Genomic DNA, 23,325 nt, shown 5'->3' with positions numbered 1-23,325 from the left:
CAACGGAGCTTAGCACATTTAGCAATAGAATTTAACATTTAGCAATAGAATTCAGCATTTAGCAATAGAATTCAGCATTTAGCAATAGAATTCAGCATTAGCAACAGAATTCAGCATATTCATTTGTCAGCTTGCAAAAAGTGTATGACTTTCTCACGAAAGAAAGACAAAAAATAGAGACAGTCAAAAATCCTTGCATTTTTTGACAGAAAATAATCTTGAATTCATTTTATTTAATTCGTTTCATTTATACGAGTATCCTATATGCGTTCGTTTCCATAATACATTATGATCGTCTAGTTTATTCCTAAATCTTCTCATTCAATAATTAAATGATGAAATTAAAAATAACTCATCTTTTCGAATTCCTTCATCTCTCCAATAGTCAGACATGCTACTACATTCTAATACGATATTCATAAATAGCACTGTAAAGATTTCAAAATCTTACTTTACCTCACTGTAAAACGGAAATTTCCGATAAATCGAACTAACGATAACTGAAAGGTTTTTGTTGGCCGCTGCACATTCGACTTGATCACATATTTGACTTATCACATTCGATTTGACTGGATCTTGGTGTCAGTTGAAATCATCTTGCCAGACTGTGTGGGTGAATGTTTTTTAAAGAAATTTATCCGGATTTTCCCTTTACCTGACATGTGGATTTGATATAAGAACAATTGTTGCAACAAGTTTTTATAAACTAATAAAACTGAAAAATACTGACAAAACCCTCCTTTTAATTTTTTTATTTTCAGAAATCCTGTTGTAGACTGTGAGGACATACCTGCTGTAAACTTCTCTAAATGGTGAAACATCTCATTTTTAAAAACTATTTCATTGTAACACTGTCAGCTGTATAACAACAACCACAAATGTGATAATTAACAATCTCCTTTAATTCGTAAAAAACATGATGACTTTTATTAGTCAGAACATGTGGAAAAACGCAAATAGTGACTAACTTCATAAATAATCTCTATGGATGAGTGTGGTTATAGATAGTACTGATTGGTTTATTTGTGTCTTCCTGGATCCTTTTAATTTATTTATGAATGTGTTAATTCAACATTGAAAATTATATCAACAAATATGTTCCAAATTATTCTTAGGTCATTCAATTAGGTTTTCTTGGCATCTATACTCAGAGCCTGCTGTGCATTTTTATTTATGAGATTATCAGATGGCCTAAGACAGCCGCGAACCAGTAGAAGAATATACCGGTTGGGAACCGGTACTCCGCGGAGCCCTTGCTGCTCCGTGTGAACTCCCCAGGGGCTCCGCGGCCACTCGAGGAAAATAAAAAAACAGTAAATTTGATAAAAATAATTATAAATATTTTTGAATAATAAAAATAAATCAGTGACTTTGATGAATAAATAAAAAATAGGCCTACGGGGCTCCGCCATAGAAACTATGTACCAGAAAGGGTTCCGCGAATCAAAAAAGGTTGAGAACCGCTGCTCTATAGAGTACTTTTCTTGTCCTATGATAGGTTCAAAGCCTTCATAGCCTTGTATATGTTGTGGTCTTTATTTGGTTCCCGAAGGAATGTGTTATATTGCTATTAATTTCAAACTCACCTCCCAGCACCAAGGATATACACATGCTAAGTAGCACGAAAGCATGTCCCTTTCGAGCATATGCAACCAATCAGCTTATTGGTCGAAAAAGTGGCATGATATTTAGTGCTACTTACATGGAAAGGGTCCCAAGGTGACGTCTTCAAAAAGTTTTGAAAAAATTGCTACTGATTCTACTCATTTAAATATGTGCAAAAATATTTTAAAAAGCCGACGGCATTATTATAGGTCACTCAAAAAAATTATAAATATTAATATTTTAAACGCCATTAGAGGCCAACAATTAATTCAAAAATCCCACAACCCTAGAGTGTTAGAGAGTGACGTTATTCAAACAACACATCACATCAAAACCATAGACAAAGAAAGAGAAATAATAGTTTCTCTTAAGAGAGCAGAGAAGCTGGAGTAAAGAAAGGAAAAAAGAAAGTGGAAAGAATTTTTTTATAGATATCGCCAAGAAGCGCGAGAGGCCATAAGTAGCCAACTGTTCTCATTTTTAATAATTTTTTGCTACACTTTATTTATTACACTCCACCGCTAATTTTTTTTAATGTGTTTCTGGGGTAAACTTAAATTTTTTCATAATTTTTTTGAGGACGTCACCTTGGGACCCTTTCCTTGTTAGAAGCATGTGTATTCCAGGCTTTGTGTTATATTGTTCTTGTTCATCAGACTTAGGCTTGATTGAGAAGTCATGTGCATCTTTTTATAATAATGAATGATACACTAGAGATATTTTTATTGTTATATTTTCAATAAAGTAGCAGAGTATTTTAATTGAGTAATAAATGTGAAATGTCTGTTGAAAAGGACAATATTATACTTAGATTTTAAATTCAAATGTATAATGAGTTAGATGAGTCTTAAAATTATAAAGATATTATGTAAAATTGTTGTTCTGTGAACTTTGAAGATAGGAATGAAATATGAAAGCCCTTTTTATATGCTCATTGGTAAATTATTTTATATGCTCATTGTATATTATTTATATGCTCATTGGTAACTAAAGTTACAAACACAATACATTATTGGTGCTGTCATGTTCAAATTTCCATTAGTGATGTATTTTCGAAAACATCAAGATTTTCATACGTATTGCTTAGTGTTAAGTGTATTTAAATAACGTGTTTGGCTGTTGAATCAGTCAATAAGCATTTATTTAAGCATCTTCTTGGATCGGGTTGTCTTTAAGAACTTTTTTTATGTAAGAAGTCACGCCTTTCTCCAAAGCTTTCACAATCTGCGGCTTTGCTTTTGTTGCAATCATGTTTGCAACTTTTTTTAGGATAGCGCTACTTTGATCACTGTTTGCTGTTACCTTGGTTACTTCAAAGGACTCAACACTGTTGATATCGAAATTATCTAGAGTAGCACCTTTATCATTGATATACACACTGGCGCTTGCCTTGACTTTCTTGACTTTGCCTTTAAGGACTCCGTCTACTGTGATGAAAAGAACTTTGGCTCTGTAGTTCATTGAGAAATTTACATTACGTGCTGCAACTTCTGCCTTCACAAAAACAGTTTTCATAGGTTTTCCATTCTTGTCTGTGTCGCTAATGGTGTATGTGCAATCTCCTTCTCGTCGGGTGGTTGATAGTCCCCAAACTTTCCCTTTAGAAGTTTTTAGATTATCCTAGAAAATATCAGTCAAGATGTCAAGCCAACATTGCAGTTAATACAGGGCGATTCTAAATTCGTTGGACAAACTTTAAGAGGTAATATAAGACTCTTAACAATTCATATCGAAAACGAACTTCATATTTTTCTGACGGATTTTCTGTAATAAGTGCAATCAACCATTCGAGGGTGTGGAGTATTGTAATGTGGTAGGTCTTCTCATGGTGCAACTTGGGTAACACAAATTCTACCACAAGTCATTATACCACTTAATCATTGTTTGACGCAGCAAAACCTTGATGGTCCTTTCACCAATAAAAAAAACAAATTCTAATCCAATCCGAAGGTGCATATGCACTCTCGAATGATTGATAGCACATATCGCAGCAAATCTGTCAGAAAAATATGCTATTTGTTTTTGGTGAAGTGCTGTTGTGCACTCTCTAAAAACACCCTCTACCGCCTTGGGCTATTGTGATTCGACTACACATTCTATGACCAAAAATGCTTGTTTAGGAGTCTTATATCACCTCTTAAAGTTGCTCCCATGAATTTATAATCACCCTGTATAACAAACAGAAACATAAAACATTAGCGTTTTGCATTTTTTATTTACTCTATTCGTCTACCAAATATCGTTTCATAGAAAATCGGTGATATTGTCTACACTTTTTACGACGTAATTAATTTACGACTGTACAATAGTTACAGTTTTGTAATTGATTATTTTTTTGAATCTATGTTCTTCATAATTGAGTACCGATTTTTTTGCTATGAGTATGTAAACCATGGTTATCTACTATAGGCTATATTACGTATAAGCCATATTATGTTCCAAACTGTAACAATCGTGAGGAAAAACAAATTCATTAAGACATTTTTATGGATTTTTGTATATTAAATTATCCGTTTTTCTCCCTTGATTCTTGCATTATTGGTAATAGTCATTGTGTGGTACGATACATTTATTTTGTTAGGAAATCATTATAAAACCAATTTCCATTTATATCATGGACACGAATCGGTCCTATTGTGAAAACTAATGATCACGTAGACATATTTCATGTGAATAAACGTCATTGTGCTTTAACAAAGTGTGTATTTTTGAAAATTATTTTTGTCAGTTTACTTAAGCTTTTGTTTCACTTCAGATTACTTTTGTCAGTTTACTCGGTTATACATGCTACGGCTAAAGCCCTCAATCGTCCAGTTCGCGAATTGGCCAGTTTCGTTGTATACTGACCCGGGCGATATACGAATTTCGAGCTTTAGCCAGCCAGTTCGCGAAGTGGCTTGAGATCCCTGGCCAAAGTCCGAAAAGAAAAGGCATGATTCGGGGTAATCGCCAAATTGGAGTATTTTTCGCGATAATTATGGCCATGTTAGCTATGGCAACCCATCATATCGCGGTCATGTGCGGTAATCATTTTTTTTTTCAAAATTAATTAAATTTTTTTATTTACAGATTGCTGTGGAAGGTCTTGTTTGCTGGAAATTTGACAGAAAAAACTTTTTGTTTATATTAATAAATGCATTAGTTTCTCTCTCAAATTTCTATTTTTTTTTTCTCTCCTCACATGGAGCTAATCTAATACAGCTGCTATACATAGCCGTGTATCACACGTTGGCAATGCAAAAATGGATTTGGCTCCTACTGGCGCGCCTTACATCAGCGCATTGAACTATGACCAGAGATCGCCAGCCACTTCGTGAATTGGCCCGCCAAAATCCGAATCATTTCTGAAAAGCATACTTTTGCAGAAAATTCTCGGCCAATTCGTGAACTATCCGCACTTCGGACTTTGGCCGGAACATACACAAAAGATTCACAATAGCATCAATTTAGCATCATTATTGTGTGAAGTACGAATAATAATAAGGAGCGAGGAAAAATAATGGCATTGAAATTATGTTTGTGAGTGCAACACTTACGTGATTGACATCGGACACCTTAATTGGTTCCAAATCTTTCACAATCCTAGCTTCTTGGAGCAATTCGGTGAGGAAATTATCAAAAAAGTCATTTCCATTTCCGATGTCCCCTTGTACTGGAAAATAAATTTATTTTTTCTCTTTTTGCTGAATCTGGCAACATTAAATATGCAAATAGAATTAATTACGACCAATATAAGGTTGACAAAAAGTCACTGGAAACCAATTAATCTCTCCTGTATTCCGTAAAATGACACCACAAGTTGCAATTTAATCATCAATATTCACAGAAGGCAATAATCACCAATTATTAAAATTTGATACAAAACTATTTCCCAAAATTTAATAATTGATATTATAAATATTCGCTGCTACATTATTCTACGCTTCTGGAATCAACATCACTGCAGAATTTCTTGACCATGCTCAAACAGGGCCGTAGCGTACCTTCTCGGGGGGCCCCGGGGCAGACATTTTCAAATAAGTGTAAATTTTTTGTGAGGCTCCCATTTGGCTCGGGGGCCCCAGTCACCCCAGCCTAGTTACTCTGTGCTCAAAACAAAATGTTTCAATCTATTCTTTTCCTATCGGGGCGGATCTAGAGCTCTTTATTGGGCTAAAGAAATTAGTCTGAGCATTATGTGCCTATATGTCCCGTATTTTCCATGGCAGTTCCGTTTTTCTGGGGGGTTTTTTTTTCCATCCCGGTTGGTTTTACCCGTTTTTCAGTCGAAGTTTTCTTGAATTTGTTGTTGCAATAATATCATGTAAAGTTTTCTTGAATTTGTTGTTGCAATAATATCATGTAAAGTTTTCTTGAATTTGTTGTTGCAATAATATCATGTAAAGTTTTCTTGAATTTGTTGTTGCAATAATATCATGTAAAGCTCCGAAAATTTCATGAATTATAGCAGTCGCTCTGGGGCAAAGATCCGCCCCGTTTCCTACACTGACAATTCAAATTTGAAATAGCTCACTCGTGATTCAAACTCTTTTGTTGGATTAATTCAGCACGAATAGCTTTTTCATGAAATTAGATCATGGAGTTTTGCCGGGGATTCCGATCAAACAACGAAATTTTTTGTGAAAACTGAGTTACAATAAATCCATGCATAATTCTAAAAAATCACAAATCACTTACTCTCTTTCGACGAACCCCCGGCAAGAAGAACGAAACCGATCAACAGAAATAACATCTCCAATATCTTTTCTCACAGTCCCTGAAATTCACACATGCATTTTTAAATGACTAAAATTATTCGCTTTTACGAGCGAAAATCACTTTTTCATATTTTTATAATCGAAAGTCCAATACTTACTTTGCCAGATACAGCGCGAATCTTCAACCGCAATCACAAAAGTGCTCTCAGTATCAATTCGGGGACGCGTGTGTCGATTTAATCTAAAAGACCTTATAAGTATTATTTTTTTAAAAAAAAAAGATAACTCTTTTTAAAATGCAACACGTTTACTGATTATACCTGCGGAAAACACACCTGTTTCATATCCTGTCTTTTCCGAAGAACACGAAAGATATCTTCAAAGAACCGCGGGCAGAGGCAAAAACTCCAAGCTTTTCGGATAAATATTCCAAATACAGTCAATTCGCGATAATTCGAACTCCGATGCCTCAAATATCTGTTTAAGTCGAAGTTTTCACTCAGACCCAGAACTTTTTCCATATTTTAGTGTTAAAGTTTCCACTTAACTCGAAGTTTTCTTCCTTTGAGTCGAAGTTTTCGCTCAGACCCAGAACTTTTTCCATATTTTAGTGTTAAAATTTCCGCTTAACTCGAAGTTTTCTTCCTTTAAGTCGAAGTTTTCGGGAATGAGAGAAATTTAAAAAGAAAAAAAAAGAATTTAGCATTTAGCAACGGGATTCAGCATTTAGCTACAGGATTCAGCATTTAGCAACAGGATTCAGCATTTAGCAACAGGATTCAGCATTTAGCAACAGGATTCAGCATAGGATTCAGCATTTAGCAACAGGATTCAGCATAGGATTCAGCATTTAGCAACAGAATTCAGCAGATTCATTTGTCTGCTTGCAAAAAGTGAATGACTTTCTCCCAAAAAGACAAAAAAATTGAAAGCCAGTTAGAAACCATTGCACTTTTTGACCGAAAGTAATCTTGTATTGTTGGTAATGATGTAAAGTTGGGGGAAAAAAGAGCTTTAAATACGGTTAAACCGTTTTACCCGCATTTAATGCTGATTTTTCCCAACTTTCCTCCGTTTCTCGAATTCGAATATCTCATTGAATATTGCACTTGGAAATGTAAATTTTTTTTTCAGCCGATATCAGGAGAGACAGGGCAACAACATTCTAATTGGGTTTTGGGGCACACGGGGACTTTATAAAAAGTTTGCATTTTTATTTTAATAACAATACAAAACCCCTTGAAACATGAATGACGTATGAGTACCTATTTGGAAACTTCTTCTAATTGGAAGTATACCTCTAGGATCAACGGTTCGCCCGTAAAAGGCCATACCCCTTGTTTGCTATGCACCCTGTATAATTAAAGGGGATCAAAGTCTTAAACCTTTCTCGAGTCACGAGCATCCATTACGGCAAGGCTGCTAAACCTTTAGAGGAGTGCGGGCCTTTCCATCAGTTTAAAAACGTGTCGGGACCAAATAAGTGATCTGTAAATGTAAAATGGGCCGCTAAAGTGATTCGGAATTGTGTTGCGAGTCGCTTGAGTGATATATAGATGCGCTGCAGGTCGCCTGAGTGATGTAGATGTGCTGCGGGTCACTTAAATTATCTTTAAATATACAGCGGCATTGGCGTACGCAAAGGGGGATTTTGGGGTTCTAACCCCCCCCCCACGAGCCAAGATTATAGTGTTATTTTGCAGTAAAAAACGTAAACCCCCTCCTCGAGAAAATTCTGCGCACGCCTGTGTACCGCGGATCACTTAAGTGATCTGGAACTGTGTCATGGACCATTTGAGTCATCTGTTATTTTACCACAGGTCACTTGAGTGATCTGGAGATTTACCGTGGTCCACTTGAGTGATCTGGAAATGTGTGCCACTCAGTTCATTTTCAAAAAATTAGGGTTTGAAGTCGCGGGACACATTACGCCCGCAGAACAAGAGTTGGGCATGTATGCCTTTTTTTTCGGCAACGTTTACATACCTATGCATGATCTTAATTTTCAAATGCAATTTTTATAGTGTATTTAATTGAAGAGTTGATCTCACACACACACACGCGAGCATGAAATCTGGCACGAGCATCGAGCGATTTTGGCGCTTCAGGGACCACCTCGGTGCTCCCAAACAACAGGTTGAAGATGGCTGAACTAGACGTTAAACCATTTATACGATAATGACGTCAATGATCAATGATTTAACCCTTTGAGTCCCTGGTGCCACAACTTACGATATACTCCAGTCCAGGACCAACTAAGCCTCGGAAAAGCAGAAGAATGACTTCAGAACACAAAGAAACCTTTTTAAAAATGAAACCAAGCATTCTATTCGCGTTTTTGACTACCGCTGAACGATGTTCAGAAAGCCTAAGCCGCTCGTCAATGAGAATTGCCAAATCGGTGACCCTAGTTGCAACCAAGATAGTAACACCATTAAGCTCATTACAGAAACGCGGGTTGTTCGAACCAAAATGAGCGACCATGCACTTATCAACGCTAAACGACATGCTCCATTCATTTGATTATGAGTATATACCATACAATCCTTTAAATTTTATTTCACAACCCTCATCATTTCTAGCTATAAATGTACCTTGAAAATAACAAAACATTTCATTCATAAAATTTTTTTCAATCGTGTTTCGCATATTACATGAATTTTTTCTTAAAATTTGGCATATAAATGATTTTTTCATAGAAAATGGCATTTGTAGTCGAAAATTTATTATTGTTTTCACAATTTTGAGACATTTTCGATTAAAAAATATCATTTAAGTTCACTCTAGAACCATTTAATGGAAAATTAATAAGAAATGTAGTCGGATAAATACCCTTAAGGTAATGAATGAATCTTACAATATTACGGTAATCAGTAACGTACGCAAATATCAAGTCAGGATCATATTTTTATTCGTATGATCGTGTTGTTAATTATCATTAATCGTGATTAAGTAAAATGATGTCTCAACAATGATTTTTAGACTGTTTGACATATTGCCTACTGTAAGACTTGTCTTCATTCCGTATCATTATAGTTTGTGGATGAGTATCACGGAAGTTGAGTTCGAGGATAGTTCTGTTCGATTAGCGAGATCTTTCTCAAATTTCTGGTAAGTTTATGATGTTCATCTACGGAGAAGAAATCAATCTTCGATAGAATATCGTTTATTGCACCGGCGGCTCCATTTTCCAACGCCTTTGTGATTTTCTTCCTGGAATTTTTGGCAACAGCGTTCGCTATCAATTTCACTAACCAGTTAAATGCTTTGCTCATTCCAGTCACTTTGGTCAGCTTGTATTTTCCGAGGTTAACGACTTCGAACTTCTCCATTTTTATTTTGCCACCTTGGACTGTGACGATGCCTTTTACTGCCAAGTGCTCGACTAATCCTTCTGCTTTTCCTATAAATTAATTAAACAATCCAATTGAATAAATAATTAAAAGACATCGAAAACTACATTATTACACAGTCGAGTCGATATTGGGACCACCTCCTTTTGACATCAACAGCGTGCATCCGATGCAGCTAAAGTCAAAAGGAGGCTATCTTGGTGAGATGTTAGCTTTCTAAAAATGAATAGGTAGTTGCTATCACAGGTTAAACAGAAAATGAATCAGAATCTCAAAAAAAAGTTATGATTGTCAGCTTCCTAGCGAAGAGTGAATCCCAGTATCTCTGAAACTGAGAAGTTGACGAAATGTTCGTTAGGTGCTCTTGAAATGTCGTTAAAGTGCACTTATATCTAAACCAGTGGTTCCCAACCAAAGCTGCATAAAGAGTTTACCTTTCAAACGGCTTTGTTCCCAACTGTTTTTTGGCCATGGCCCACCAAAGCACCTCTGATGTCCCCCATCAGGGCCCCTTCATAGTTATATACAACGTTTTTTTTTTCTTATGTAAAACTATTCTTTTTTGCTTTACATCCTCAAATTTTGCAACTCAGGAGGAGGGTATTTTTCCCCCATTACTTGTAATTCTTGTTATTCAAAAAGTAAACTTCTATTCACGTAGAGGGAGCCAAAAACGTCATTTATTTAATCAAAAGCAATAGTTCTTAACTGGGGGTTCTTAGAGAGAAGACTTCAGAATATATGTCTTTTTTTTTTTTTCTCCTGAAGAGGGATTTCACGTTTTTCCTGCAAAATAACACTATAATCTCGGCTTGGGGGGGGGGGGGGGGGTCGAAACCCCAAAAAACCCACTTTTGCGTGCGCCAATGCTACAGAGAATCCGTGAACTAGGATGAGAAAACAATTGAGTCATTGTTTTTACATTGCTGTGTACAGAATATTATTTTTTAAAGGGATCCGTGGCTTCAATCTTTCTTCATTTTACTGAAACAGGGGATCCGTAGACTTCATTTTACTGGCACAAATTGTCCGTGGAACACAAAACGTTAACTCTTGGTCGAACCCAGGGCCGTAACTAGGTTTTTTTGTGAAGGTAGCATACATACATGCTTCGTCCGCCCCCCCCCCCCCCCTTCACTGTATTTGATGACTTTTATAATAGTCATTTTGCTCTTTCCTAAAATTTTCCACCCGGGGCAGATACCGTCTTTGCCCCCTTCCCTCTAGTTCGGGCTCAGTCAAACCCCTTTTAAAGAAAACACTGAAAGGGAAAAATAAAAAAAGTCATCAGTAAATTGTTTAAAACTTGAACTGATATAAAAATGGTGGAAGTTCTGAAAAGTTCCATGCCTTAAAATAGAAAAACTCATTCTCAAATTTCTCCTTTAAAATCAAATTAGCCCTATGTCTGGAATCACCGATTTAAACAAATGGTACCACTACGAATGTGACCACTACGAAAGTGTAAACAGTGACGTATCAAGTGTTATCGATAACAACGCATCACAATTGAGCAATGCTCCATCCGAATGGACAATGGAACTAGCAGTCCTCTGTCTAAAATGTCTTTCCCATTCTTACATTGAGACAGAACTTGAGTGTTTGAAACGTTGGTGTGAGGAATTGGGGGCTCCAAAGCGGATAGATGGTCAGTTCACCATTTTAACGAAGTGGCTCCGGTAAAAATGGTTTCAATTTGCATTGCGGTATCAGAATTGGAACTTTTTGATTGGCCACGATTCGGTTGCCTTGTCTGATGAGCCCTATTTCACGATTCGTGGAATGAATGGCAGCAAAACATTTTCGAGAACAAACACTCTACACCCGCTGCTGAAAAACCCAAGCATCGTTCCCTGAGAAATGTTTATTGTGGTATTGTCAGGATTCACTTTTGGAAAGCATTTTCAACCGTTAAGTTTATGAATCCACTCGTGTACATCCATTAATGCTGATTAACTTGTCTTACCTAAGGCGTATAGAATCTTCCAAAATGTTAATGAAACACGTCAGATGTGTCTAATAAAAATGGTTGGAAGAGCATTATCAAAACTTCCAAGCACCAGACTTCAAAGCAATCCCAATACAGCTATAATTAATTAACAGCTTCCAGAAAATCAAGCTGCTGCCTTGTACAAAACAGCTATTCTGAATATTAGTTGGTGGTCACATTAACATGACTCGACTGTAGAGACCTCTGAGAGAATGCAAACCTTTATAACTGCAGTTTTTACACAACGCGAACGAAATTTTTCCCATCTAAAATATATGTTTTGATTTCAGTAGAATACACAGGGCGTCCCAAAATTGATGAGTAAATTTCAAAAATGAATTTTAAAAATAAACGGGAAGCGATAGAAGTGTTTGCGGCATTATGCATGTCAGAAAACAGTGAATTTTCAATCAGGCAGAATTTCGAAATTAGTTAAACATTTTTACAACAGATGGCACTTCAGTCCGAAAAACAAAAATACGGAAATATCAAAATATCCCACCATTTGCAGCAACAACATGATATAGTGTCGAAACAAAAAAATTCGCAGAAACTCGCGTAAACGTCTCAGCCGGGATGGCCTGAATTGAAATCAGCCAGAATTTTTAAATTAGTTGCGAAATTTATTAATGGCACCGCAGTAATAAAAAAAATAATACACTGTATATACGGAATTTTCAATGTCCCGGCTGAGACATTTCCCGGGTTTCTGCGATTTCCGTTCTGAGAGTACACCACGTCAGTTATGGCAAATGTTGGATATTTTGGCCGCTGTGGTGGTCGAGTGGTTATAGTGACGGACTCGCGATGCGAGGATCCGGGTTCGAACCCCACAGTGGTGGTCGGCTGAAGTTGGTTTTCTGTGGTTCCCAACTTCAAGGCGCAAATGCGAGCCGATCTCCCCATTAAAAAGTCTCGCCACAGAGAGCAACAGTCCTACAACGATAAATCATTCAATCATAACACTTCACTCATTGTTAGAAAAACTGGTGGCGGATGGCAGCATTACACAGAAACAAACTTTACGGCAGAGTTGCACTACACGTACACGCACATTCCCGCATGTACTGATTCGTTGGGGGGTTCCGCGGGGGGTGCATGTGTGGTGTAGCAGTTGTAGGTAGGGCCTCCAAAAAATGGCTCGGGGATCCATGATGTTCTTAAGTCAGCCACCTCGTTGGGCAATTTGCCTGTTGTGGCGTTGTATTTGTATTTTGATATTTTCGTGTTTTTTTTTTTTTACTGAAGTGGTCACCTGTTGCAAAAATTTATAACTAATTTTGAACTTCTGCCTGAAGGTAACCAAAGACAACCAGGGCCAGGGGCCCTGGAAAAAGAGGCATTTTGGGGCCCCATCGACTGTGGTCGAAGAGGTTTGCGTCAGCAAATACAACATTACATATTGTTTGAAAACACAATGTAATGTTGTACACACAACCAAAGACTTGGGCGAACTGATTATTTTATCCTTTTTAATAAGAAGAATGATCTTTCTCTAGAATAGTTTGATATTGGTAATGTTGCCAATGATGATTCAGTGCTGTCTCAACATTTGGAAACGTCTCATCTAAACCTCTAGCGTTATTTAACATTTGTGGCATTGTGTCACCAACCTGAACCAAAGATAAAAATTGTTGCAGTTCGTCTGAAAAAGAGTTTGCAAGATCAGATGCATTAAGTTTTGCATTGCAAATATATAGAATCTTCATGAAATTTTGAGGATTTCATGTTGATCAAACATGCAAACTTTCTTGTCATCGTTTCATAAATCACTTACTGTCAAAAAGATGTAAAATTGATGAATCGAACAAAATACTGCGATACATTAAAACATATTTTTATCGTGGAGTTAATATTGCAATTGGTGCATTGTGTACATGCGTTGTAAAGTCTATTACTGATTGGTATAATATTAAAATTGGTATTTAATTGGGCTTGCTAATAATGGGCACATTGGAAATAGTATGATGCGATTTAGGGAAAATTCTTTCATTTTCAAAAATTTTACCACATAAAATTTATAAAAATTTGAGTAAAATAGATTATAAATTTTTGGTCCCAATTAAAACATTGAGCACTGGACAATTGCCCATGTTGCTCATGCGTCTTAAGGCATGGGTCATCGCAAAAATGACGTCTGGTTTAAATTTTCGAGAATTTGCCTGCTAGAGCCTCAGAAAAATCATTTGGCCCGGGGGGCCCACGATGCTCCTAAGACGGCAATGTCCATACGGAAATCTGGCCTTAAAGTCAACAGCTCAAATACGGTACGTATGCACTAACCTTTTATAGTTACGAAAAGCAATTTGGTTTTATATCGTAGTCGTAGACGGACATCTTTCACGGCTACCTCCGCTGTCACTTTGATGACTTTGTTCTCGTATTCCAGGATGCAGTTGCCATGTCTGTAAAGAGTCGACAGTCCCGTTATAACTCCTTCACAAACCTCAAGGGAGCCTTCTTGAAAATCTGGTATTTCCACTGGATCAATTTTTTCCACCATTGATGAGGTGTTGCGAAAATTCGCAAGGATTTCATCTACGAAGTCATTTGCATACCCGATGTCTTCTTTTTCTAAAGATGAGAAACGAAAGCACGAAATTGTAATACCTAGTACAGAGTGTCCCGGAATTGACTACACAACTTTGAACGTGAATGATAGAAAAATGAAAGGTTTGTAATAAATATAGAATTGTTTGGGTAAAATTTTTATTCGGGTGCCGGTACGTTTTGAATGATGTGATTACGAATTTCGACGATAGATGGCGCTACATGCGATCCCTATCAGTAGAGAGATTGCATACCTGTCACTGGTGTAAACGAATTTCGTTATGTGACTATGGCACGTGGTTAGCGTGGATGACATGTACAGCTTTGATTCACATTGTTTGCTCATAGGACTATCTCGGCACAACCGTTGGCTTCAGAAGTATAAGTTTGCTTCTTCGGGGCCCCTGGGCAGGCTTTTCCTTGGGGGGTCCTTCTTGAAAGAGTTGTTATTATGCAAAAAAAAAATTTGTGTCCCCTATTCAGCTCGGGGCCCTGGGTCAGTGCCCCGGTTGCCCCAGCCTAGTTACGGCCCTGCCTTCAGTTTACAAAAAAATTTCGAATGTCATGCGGTTTCTTGAAATTTATTTGAGGGGTCGTCACACAAAAGAATAAAGAAATTAACTCTTTATACAGCCCCCGTGGGCTGAAATGCCTAGTTAGATAATTGTTGCCTTGCCTCTCCTGAGGCCAACAAAAATAATTCCACGTTTCTAAGTGCAATATTGCTGAGATATTTGAATTTAAAAACTGGAGAAAAGTTGTGAAAGAACAGCATAAAAGGGGGAAACCGTTGTCAATTAGTTTATGCTGTACTTTCCCTACTTTCTTCCGTTTTTATTTTAAATTCTAATTTCTCTGCGAATATTGCCCTTGAAGACTGGGCAACAACTTTCTAATGGGTTCACACGGAGACTGTATAAAGAGTCAATTTCTTTATTTTTTATGTACACAACCCCTCAAATAAATATTACGACATTTTAAGAAACCACATGCCATTTTCAAACTTTTTTGTAATTGGAGGTATACTTCTAAAGTCAACACTTGCGGACAATAAATTTGAATCACCCTGTATATTGGAAATAAAACATTGCGATTTAATTGGTCCAGATTGCAGCTCTATCTGTTACCACTGTGCTGTAGTGTGGTCATATTGTGACGGGCTCGTTTTGCAAATAGTGTGGCGATAGACCGGAGTTGTGCGCGGTTTGAAAGAAAGAATTTTTCATCTATTGGCTAACTTAGTCACTATCTTGCGATACGGTTCAAAATTTACTGACTCCCGAATAAAAACAGCGCACAGCGTATTTAGTGCTAAGGGGTCATTCAAGTATTACGTCAGCATTGGGGGCGGGGTTCGGATTTGCTGACTTTTGATGACAAGGAGGGGGAGGGAGTTTGAAGGTTGCTTACGTCACCAACCACCCCTTTTTGAAGATATGAAATATTCTAAGCTGCTGACGAAATTTTGCTGACCGGGGGGGGGGGGGGGGTCAGTGTCTTGCTGACGGGGGGGGGGTCAAAAATGGCTGAAAATCTGCTTACGTAATACTTGAATGGCCCCTAACCGTTCTATTACTGTATTTTCCTCCTTCAAACGTGTGATCAAGTTTGGGACGCCTTATAAATGTATAACCGTTTAAATTGTGGCGTATTTACAGGGGGCTTAGCGGAGTATAGCACAGGGCGACAAGTTCAGAGGGACGGCAAAATTTGAGTAATGATTGGCCAAGAAAATTGGTAAAATGTGAGAAGGGCGGAAAATTTTTTGTATAACCCTCCATAAATCCACCTTTGTCCAGACAGCTAGGGGCTAGGTTAGCGAGTGACTAAGAAAGTGACCTACAGAGTTCGCAAGCATGTTAGCGAGTAAAAGAGTGACTTAGAGCGTGAGCAAGCATGTGAATGGCCAAAAGAATGGCATACAGAGCGAGGGGCCAGGCCAGTGAGTGACCTAGAGCGTGTGCAAACACGTGAATGACCAAAAGAATGACCTAGAGCAGCGATTCTCAACCGGCGCTGCGTTTTTACTTTCTAGGGGTTCCACTCCCACTCGAAAAAAATGAAATAAATCAGTAAATTTAAAAAAAAAGAGAAGGGGGCTACGGGGGCTCCGCCATAGAAATTATATACTTTGACGGGCTCCATGAGTCAATAAAGGTTGAGAACCGTTGAACTAGAGCCTAGAGCATGTGTAAGCTTGTAAATTATCAAAAGACTGACCTATAAAGCAAATAACAATGTCAGTGACTAACCAAATGAGTGACCTAGAAACATGGGCGGAGATACGGGGGAAATGCTCCCCCCCCAGCATCAAAGGAAAAGCCGACTGATCTAATGTAATTGCGTATATATGAATTGACATCATCATCATCATCATCATCATCATGCCCCCAGCAATCATCGTGCCTCCCCAGACTTTCAAGTCTATCTCCGCTATGGCCAGAAAGTGTGCAAGTATACAGTATGAGTGGCCAAAACATTGTGCAAGCATGTGAATAACTAAGAGTGACTAAAGAGTGTCTGAGCACATGGGAGCAGGGCAGTAACTGCCTCGGGCGGAAAAATTTAGGAGAGACAATTTTTTACGACAAAACCGTAAATTCGCCTAAGGCTTTAAAAGGTTTTCAATGAATTTTTCCAAGTTTGCACCTGAGGTACGCATATGGCCCATGGTTCTAGTAAAGATATCGACCCAACTGAATTAATTAATCAAATTTAAAAGAATGAAATTCTCTTTTTAAGAGACATTTTGACATACAATAAACACAAATCAAAGACAATTTTTTTTAATAGTCAGGTTTGGCGCAGGTGTGAAGAGGATATAGTATCCCACATGAAGTTTTTCTGTTATAATGCAGTCTATATACCCGCGTTTATGAAATCTCGCATTGTCTGCCAGCTATTTATTAATTTTATATTTTTTATAATACGTGTCAGTAGGATGGCTATAGAGACTTTTATTTTACGGAACATTCTCGTGATTTTGTCATCCCGAAAATCTGATGAAAATGACTCGCTTTTCCTGTATTTTTTTTCAATGATGCTCACTTGAATTTTTAGTCTTCACTGAAATCGTGGGTGAAGATAATTTTCTCTACGAAATACTCGTATATTTTGGCTCAAAGTGACAGCTTACATTTCAACTTTTGATCTCCAAAATCATATCACCAGAGCTCGTCATGTGGCTCCCTGCCAACTATGCACGTGAGGCACTGGGGCTGTGGCCGGGTTGAGCCCATTAGTTGCGACCCTGATTCTATGGACAGTTTTGCTGGATTCTAAAAGTAGTCACACTTTTCCCATAATATCTCACCTAAAAGCTTTATTTTTTCACATCTAAATTTTGTTGTTAGCTCTCGATGACCCTCCCCCCTAAACACCAGTCATGGTGCAGCTCCCCTTCCACTTGATTTTCACCCTTGGCCCCCTCAGATTATCCCAGAACCACAAGGTAGCTATATGGCCCTAGTTTGTGAACCACTGTATTAGAATATGGAACTGTTCATTACAGCGAAGATGAGAAACTTTATAATCTCCCTCGAATTTCAACTTAAAACCGAAATCACAATGCGCAGTTTCCCTGTTTCCCTTATATCCAGAGACGCCGACGAAGAAAAAATTGAGAGAGCTGAAAGTTGCTTATCGTCCCGTATACAGGGCCAGCCGTCTTAAGAGCATCATGGGCCCCCGGGCCAAGTGATTTTTCCGAGACCCCACCTGGTAAATTCCAGAAAATTTCAACCAGATCAAATTTTTGTGAGTGCCCCTCTTCTCTTGAAGAGCCCGGTTGGGCCCATGCATTTAAGACGGCACTGCCCGTATATACGGGACTCGAACGAGTAAGCAGGAGAGGAGGGGTGCATTGCATTGTTTTCTCAGAAATTATTGGGAGGGGAAGCGCTCAATTGGCATCAGCCCATAGGTTCTGGTGCCTGTGATTGTATCGACCAAAATGAAAAATGTAATAAATTTTATGAGCATTGAAACTAAAAGTCCCGTGAAAACGTAACGAACAGGACTGCCAACGTACCTTGCTGGCCCCAATACAGTCAAATGGATACAGTTATTGAACACATCTATCAATGTGTTATCATCTAACAAGGAAAGAGTCCCAAGGTGAGGTCTTCAAAAAGTTTTGAAAAATTTCCACTAATTCTACAGATTTAAATATGCACAAAACTTTAAAAATAAAACCCGGCGGAATTATTATGCGTCAGTCAAAAAAATTTAAATACAGAACTAATATTTTGAATGTCAATAGAAGCCAAGAATGAATTTAAAAATCCCACAACCCCCCCCCCCCCCCCTACAGTATTTTGAAGTGACGTAATTCAGACAGCACATGATCAGGTACAGCCAATACCTTCTATAAAGAAGAAAGCTTCCGCGCGAAGCTCGTGACGTCACTGAGGTCGCTCATTTCACCTACAGTCATTGGATATAATGCAAAAAAAAGTAAAGATTTCGCATACGTCTAACTGCTATATCCAATGGCTACAGGTGAAACGGAGGACTTCAGTGACGTCAAAGCTTCGCGAGAATGCTTTCTGCTATAGACGGTGTTGGTACAGCACAGACAAAGAAAGAGAAAACAAAAAATAACTGGTTTGTATATAGAGTGAAAAGAAGTTTTTTACAGACATCGGCAAGAAGCGCGAGAGGTGATGAGTATTCAAATGTTTTAATTTCTAATAATTTTTCGTGGCTTTAATAATTGCAGTCCGCCGTTAGTTTTTTTTTTATGTGCTTCTGGGTGAAATAAATGTTCTTAAATTTTTTCATAATTTTTTGAGAACGACACCTTGTTACCTCTCCCTTGTAAGAAGTCATTTCCTGATCCAAGATCCGAATTTGACCAGAAGGGTCCTGGGAAAACCGAGCATTATGGAACCCTCATGACTAGGAACAAAAATTTGATTGGTTAGTTATGTTGCTTAAATCCGGGTCCCTAAATTATCACGGGTAAAAACAATTTGAAACTTACCTGTATTCGCAGAAACCCTCAGCACAAAAAGTAGTAGTAACGCATAATGGCTGGTAAACAGCATTTTCGATGACTTTTCCAAACTTTGCACCACCTGTTTATAAAAATGTTTAAAAATTTTATTGAAATTAAATCGTTGAGAAAAATAACTTTTTATAATGATTTTTTTAAAATGATCTTGGAACTGTTTTCAAAACCATTTCTTACCTTGCTTATAGGGATCAAATATTTTCTTCAATGTGGATGGATTTCGGCCCAAACTGTGTCTCATTATAGACTCATCCTAGGATTCATTTTTCAGTCACTTTCTTGCTAATGATTGAGCAAGAGTGGTAGTTTCAAAAGTGAATGAATTCACGTGCATGTGTTTAACACTACTCGTATCAGAAGATATCTTTAATCCCGATTGGATGTAATAAGAAGGAAAACATTCATTAAAGATATCTCCTATCGCCTTCATGTGTAATATATCATCTGTAGAATGTAATAGATAAACTGCGCGATTCTTTCAATTTATAAGATATTGTGCACAAATTTTTCCTGTGATAGCTGATGGTGAAAACGTTGTGTTGACGGTCACATGCGATAATTGAAATCCGCCTTGAAACTAGCGAAGAAAGAAACAAAAGACAACGTATTGCAGACACAAAATAATATATATATAAACACCTATATTGAGGCTTTTCAAGGACAGAGAAAATCAACTCCTTCATTCCATTGCCCTACCATAATTTCGTTTTAAAAAACACCAAAACGATATTCAATGGGGCCAAGTTAATCATGTGACGTCACTAACAACAGATGACAACCAGGGAGACGAAATTTGCCGCTTCTGCTCATTGCCACCGTGACTCACAAGGAGGTTGTAATCATTCATTGCTCCATGCGTGACCCAAGACAGGGCCGTAACACTAGGATTTTTGCCACCCCCCCCCCCCCGACTATAAATTCAAAGTTTTTGTAAGGGTGTTCTTTGTTCCCACCACCCCCCTAAAAATTTTGCCACCCGGGCAGTTCCCCCTCTCCGCCCCTCTCTAGTTCCGGCCCTGCTCAAGATGGCAGTGCTTTGCTTCGTTCTTTGATTTTCGGAGGCAATCATGGAGCTTAGTTTTCTTCCTGCAGCGGAGGCAATGTTTCTTATGCAGAAGCCGAATCCTTCTCACTTGTTGAATTGAATATAGCCGAAACTAAATTTGTACTGAACAAAAATTTTATTTATATAAAATCGAAGCGGATCCAGAGGCGGAGGGGGCTATCATCCTTTCCAAGAGTCGAATTAAATGGAAAAATTCGATACAATAAATTGCCCCTCCCGACCCAGATCCATTCGACGGGAGGGGGTTCTATGCTGGGTCGTCTTAATATCAGAATTCCCCGGGCACAAAGTGGTATTCTGGGACCCCCATACTTAGCAGGAAGCAACATTTATTATATTTGCTCATTTACTCGCGAATATCATTGTACCAAATTTCATCATGTAGACCTTTTATGGGCATGATGCCCCCGGGTCATGCCCGGATGGGCCTGTGCGTTGAGATTGACCAGGTTTTTTTGGGCAGTTCTGCTGGATTCTGGAGAAAAGTGGTCACATTTTCCCACAACACTTAACTTGAAAGCTTGCTTCTTCACCAGATTTTTTTTCCGCAGCTCTCTGTGGCCCCCTCCTTAAGTACCTTTCGTGGCTTTCCCTTTAACCTGATCTTCACCTGTGGTCCCTTCACAAAATATTCTAGGACCTTCAAAAGGGGCCATATGGCTCTAAGTTGAGAACCACTGTTCTAAAGTACTGCGTGTATTCTATACAGTAATTAACTGGTATAAATTTTTCTACATCTGCTTAGCTCACCCAGGGCTCCTCGGGATATTTTCTCGATTGAACAATACCAACCCCAAGTATTTCTTGCATCTTCATAAGTTCAGGAACCACCAATTAAAAAAAGTGGAATTGCTTTCTGAAACTCTTGAAAATTTTCACACACACAATTCTAAGCTTCTCTATTAAAATTTCCTAGCAGATACAAACAAGGTGATGATGCGACAAATAATTTACGGGACGTTCCCATTCATTCACGTATTTTTGACCGTCCTGCCCCCTTTTTCCACTAAGCTTACTTGATAATTTCTTCATAATTGAAATCAGGGACGAAGGTCATTTTCATGACTTTTAAATTATCTTATGATTATAAATTAGGGCTGCGAATCGGTTATACAATTTTTTACTTGGTTAGTCAAAAAAAATTGATTTATCGACTGATTTTATAATCGAATTTTAATTTGAATACTTTTTGTAATCATATAATATTAGTAGAAATAAAAATAAATGTTTTATTCATTTCATGCACCTATTCGGTAGATGCAAACAAATATAGACATAGATTAAGAAATTAAGGCTGCTAATAGATTAAGAAATTAAGGCTGCTAATAGATTAAGAAATTAAGGCTGCTAATAGATTAAGAAATTAAGGCTGCTAATAGATTAAGAAATTAAGGCTGCTAATAGATTAACAAATTAAGGTTGCTGCTCGCTTGAAGCAATTTAATATGCTGAACATAATTTTGACAAATCTGTAATTTCTTCACTTGGATCTTATCGTTTTTTTTAAATCGGTTATTTTAGGTTACTCGCTGATTTTAAAACTACTTTCGACCATAATGTGTTGCTTGTTTTCCTAGAAACTCTTCTCAAATGGTGATTGTACGTAGAGGAGCTGATGCTTCCAAGAATACGAAAAACTTTTGGTCTTGTTTTCTAAAACTTCCATCAAACTTAATTTGAAACTGAAATCATCAGTTTTCATCGAATCAAATCAGACGAAATTATTGATTCAAATATATTTCAATATGGTCACTCAGCCAAAATGTTCTGTATAGATTATAACGTGATTTTTAAGACATCTAATCGGTTTCTTCAAATAAATCAAGTTCACAAACTTTTAATAAAAAATTTTAATCGAATTTTAGTTGAGTTGATCGATTTGATTAACTCAACCAAGAATTATCAGTTAATAAATAATTGATCAATTAACTGGCCCGATTAATAAATTAATATTGGACCAGCTTCCCATTTAAAATACATTATTCATGTCTAGATTGACCATATCTGTTCCAGAAAAATGCGGGGTATTGGGCTGCCAAATACGGGACATCGCCAATTATTGTCAAAAATGATGCCAAAAGTAAGTTTGTTAACTGTTGCCAGCAAATTCGGAAATCGCTGGGAAAAATGAAGCTATACTGCAAATTGCAATGAATTAAAAAATATATATATAATAAATGACAAATATGAAGAGATTTTTTTTTTCGGCCTGAAATCTGAGAAATTGAATTTTCTGGATATTATGCCGAAACTGATATTTGGAAAGAAAAGTGATTTGTCGTATTTGTTAGGTATACAAGGGGACACGGGTTCGATTCCCGGAGGAGACAAATCACTTTTCTTTCCAAATATCAGTTTCGACATAACATCCAGAAAATTCAGTTTACCAGTAAATGACAAATATGTTCGATGAATACTGTACCCTCATTTATAGTCGCAATTATCATAATTTAATTTCTGAGGTAGGAAGATAATTCTAATCTTTGTGTGTGTGTGTGATTTGAAGAATAAAAATTAAGTTGGCTACGTCTATAATACGTGAAAAACCGGGACATTTTTGCAAAAAAAATCATGACGGACGGAAAAAAAAGAGAAAAAACCGGGACTGTCCGGAGAAATACGGAATGTATGGTCAGACTATTCATGTCAAATTTTTATCATATCCAATTCTTTCTCCCTGACATACATTTTACTGGGCTGATCATATCCCCGAAAATAATACGGGAAATTGGGGTTTCATATACGGGAAAATATGAGACCGACAATTATCGCCAAAAATGATGCCTAAAGTAAACAAAGAAGCGAAAAATCGCTAATCGCAGGAAATGAATGGATTACAAATTACAATGCATCGAAATGAATTTTTCGCTGCAGCCCAGACCATAATAGGAGCCTTTTGTGGTCATGCACGGCCGTTTGTTCCGTCAACGGTTAACTGATGAGGGAATGTTAAAACGGCCGTTATCTGAAAACTGTATTCTTGATGCAACCATGTCCCGTATTTCCAGGGACAGTCCTGGTTTTTTGACAATTCCGACTTTTTTTTGAAA

At 37.5% G+C, this 23,325-nt stretch overlaps 3 protein-coding genes across 3 annotated transcripts in view; 1 reads left to right on the top strand and 2 right to left on the bottom strand.

The window, feature by feature from the left end:
• LOC149072411 (salivary peroxidase/catechol oxidase-like) overlaps positions 1–4,304 on the top strand; it is a 30,718-nt gene extending 26,414 nt beyond the window's left edge. The window contains exon 17 of the mRNA XM_089247076.1: positions 762–4,304. Coding sequence (XP_089103202.1) covers positions 762–816 — 55 coding nt within the window. The 3' untranslated portion in view covers positions 817–4,304. The remainder of the gene's footprint in view (positions 1–761) is intronic.
• LOC149072410 (uncharacterized) lies at positions 2,730–6,548 on the bottom strand. The gene is made up of 4 exons (XM_089247077.1): positions 6,461–6,548; positions 6,283–6,361; positions 5,142–5,257; positions 2,730–3,225 (listed from the first exon to the last, which is right to left on the bottom strand). The coding sequence occupies exons 2-4, from the start codon at positions 6,335–6,337 to the stop codon at positions 2,749–2,751; spliced, it is 648 nt and encodes a 215-aa protein (XP_089103203.1). The 5' UTR covers positions 6,338–6,361; positions 6,461–6,548; the 3' UTR covers positions 2,730–2,748.
• Positions 6,549–8,837: 2,289 nt separating this feature from the next.
• On the bottom strand, positions 8,838–19,657 carry LOC149072409 (uncharacterized). The gene is made up of 4 exons (XM_089246283.1): positions 19,387–19,657; positions 19,180–19,273; positions 13,929–14,219; positions 8,838–9,705 (listed from the first exon to the last, which is right to left on the bottom strand). Exons 2-4 carry the CDS (start codon positions 19,241–19,243, stop codon positions 9,353–9,355), a joined length of 708 nt encoding a protein of 235 aa, XP_089102409.1. The 5' UTR covers positions 19,244–19,273; positions 19,387–19,657; the 3' UTR covers positions 8,838–9,352.
• Between the last annotated feature and the right edge of the window lie 3,668 nt (positions 19,658–23,325).

This window comes from Pholcus phalangioides, unplaced genomic scaffold, assembly GCF_987345545.1.
Source record: "Pholcus phalangioides strain wild (caught in Gottingen) unplaced genomic scaffold, Ppha-v1.0 ptg000017l_1, whole genome shotgun sequence".
NCBI classification, from domain to species: Eukaryota; Metazoa; Arthropoda; class Arachnida; order Araneae; family Pholcidae; genus Pholcus; species Pholcus phalangioides.
This window is presented reverse-complemented; position numbering and strand designations above follow the sequence as displayed.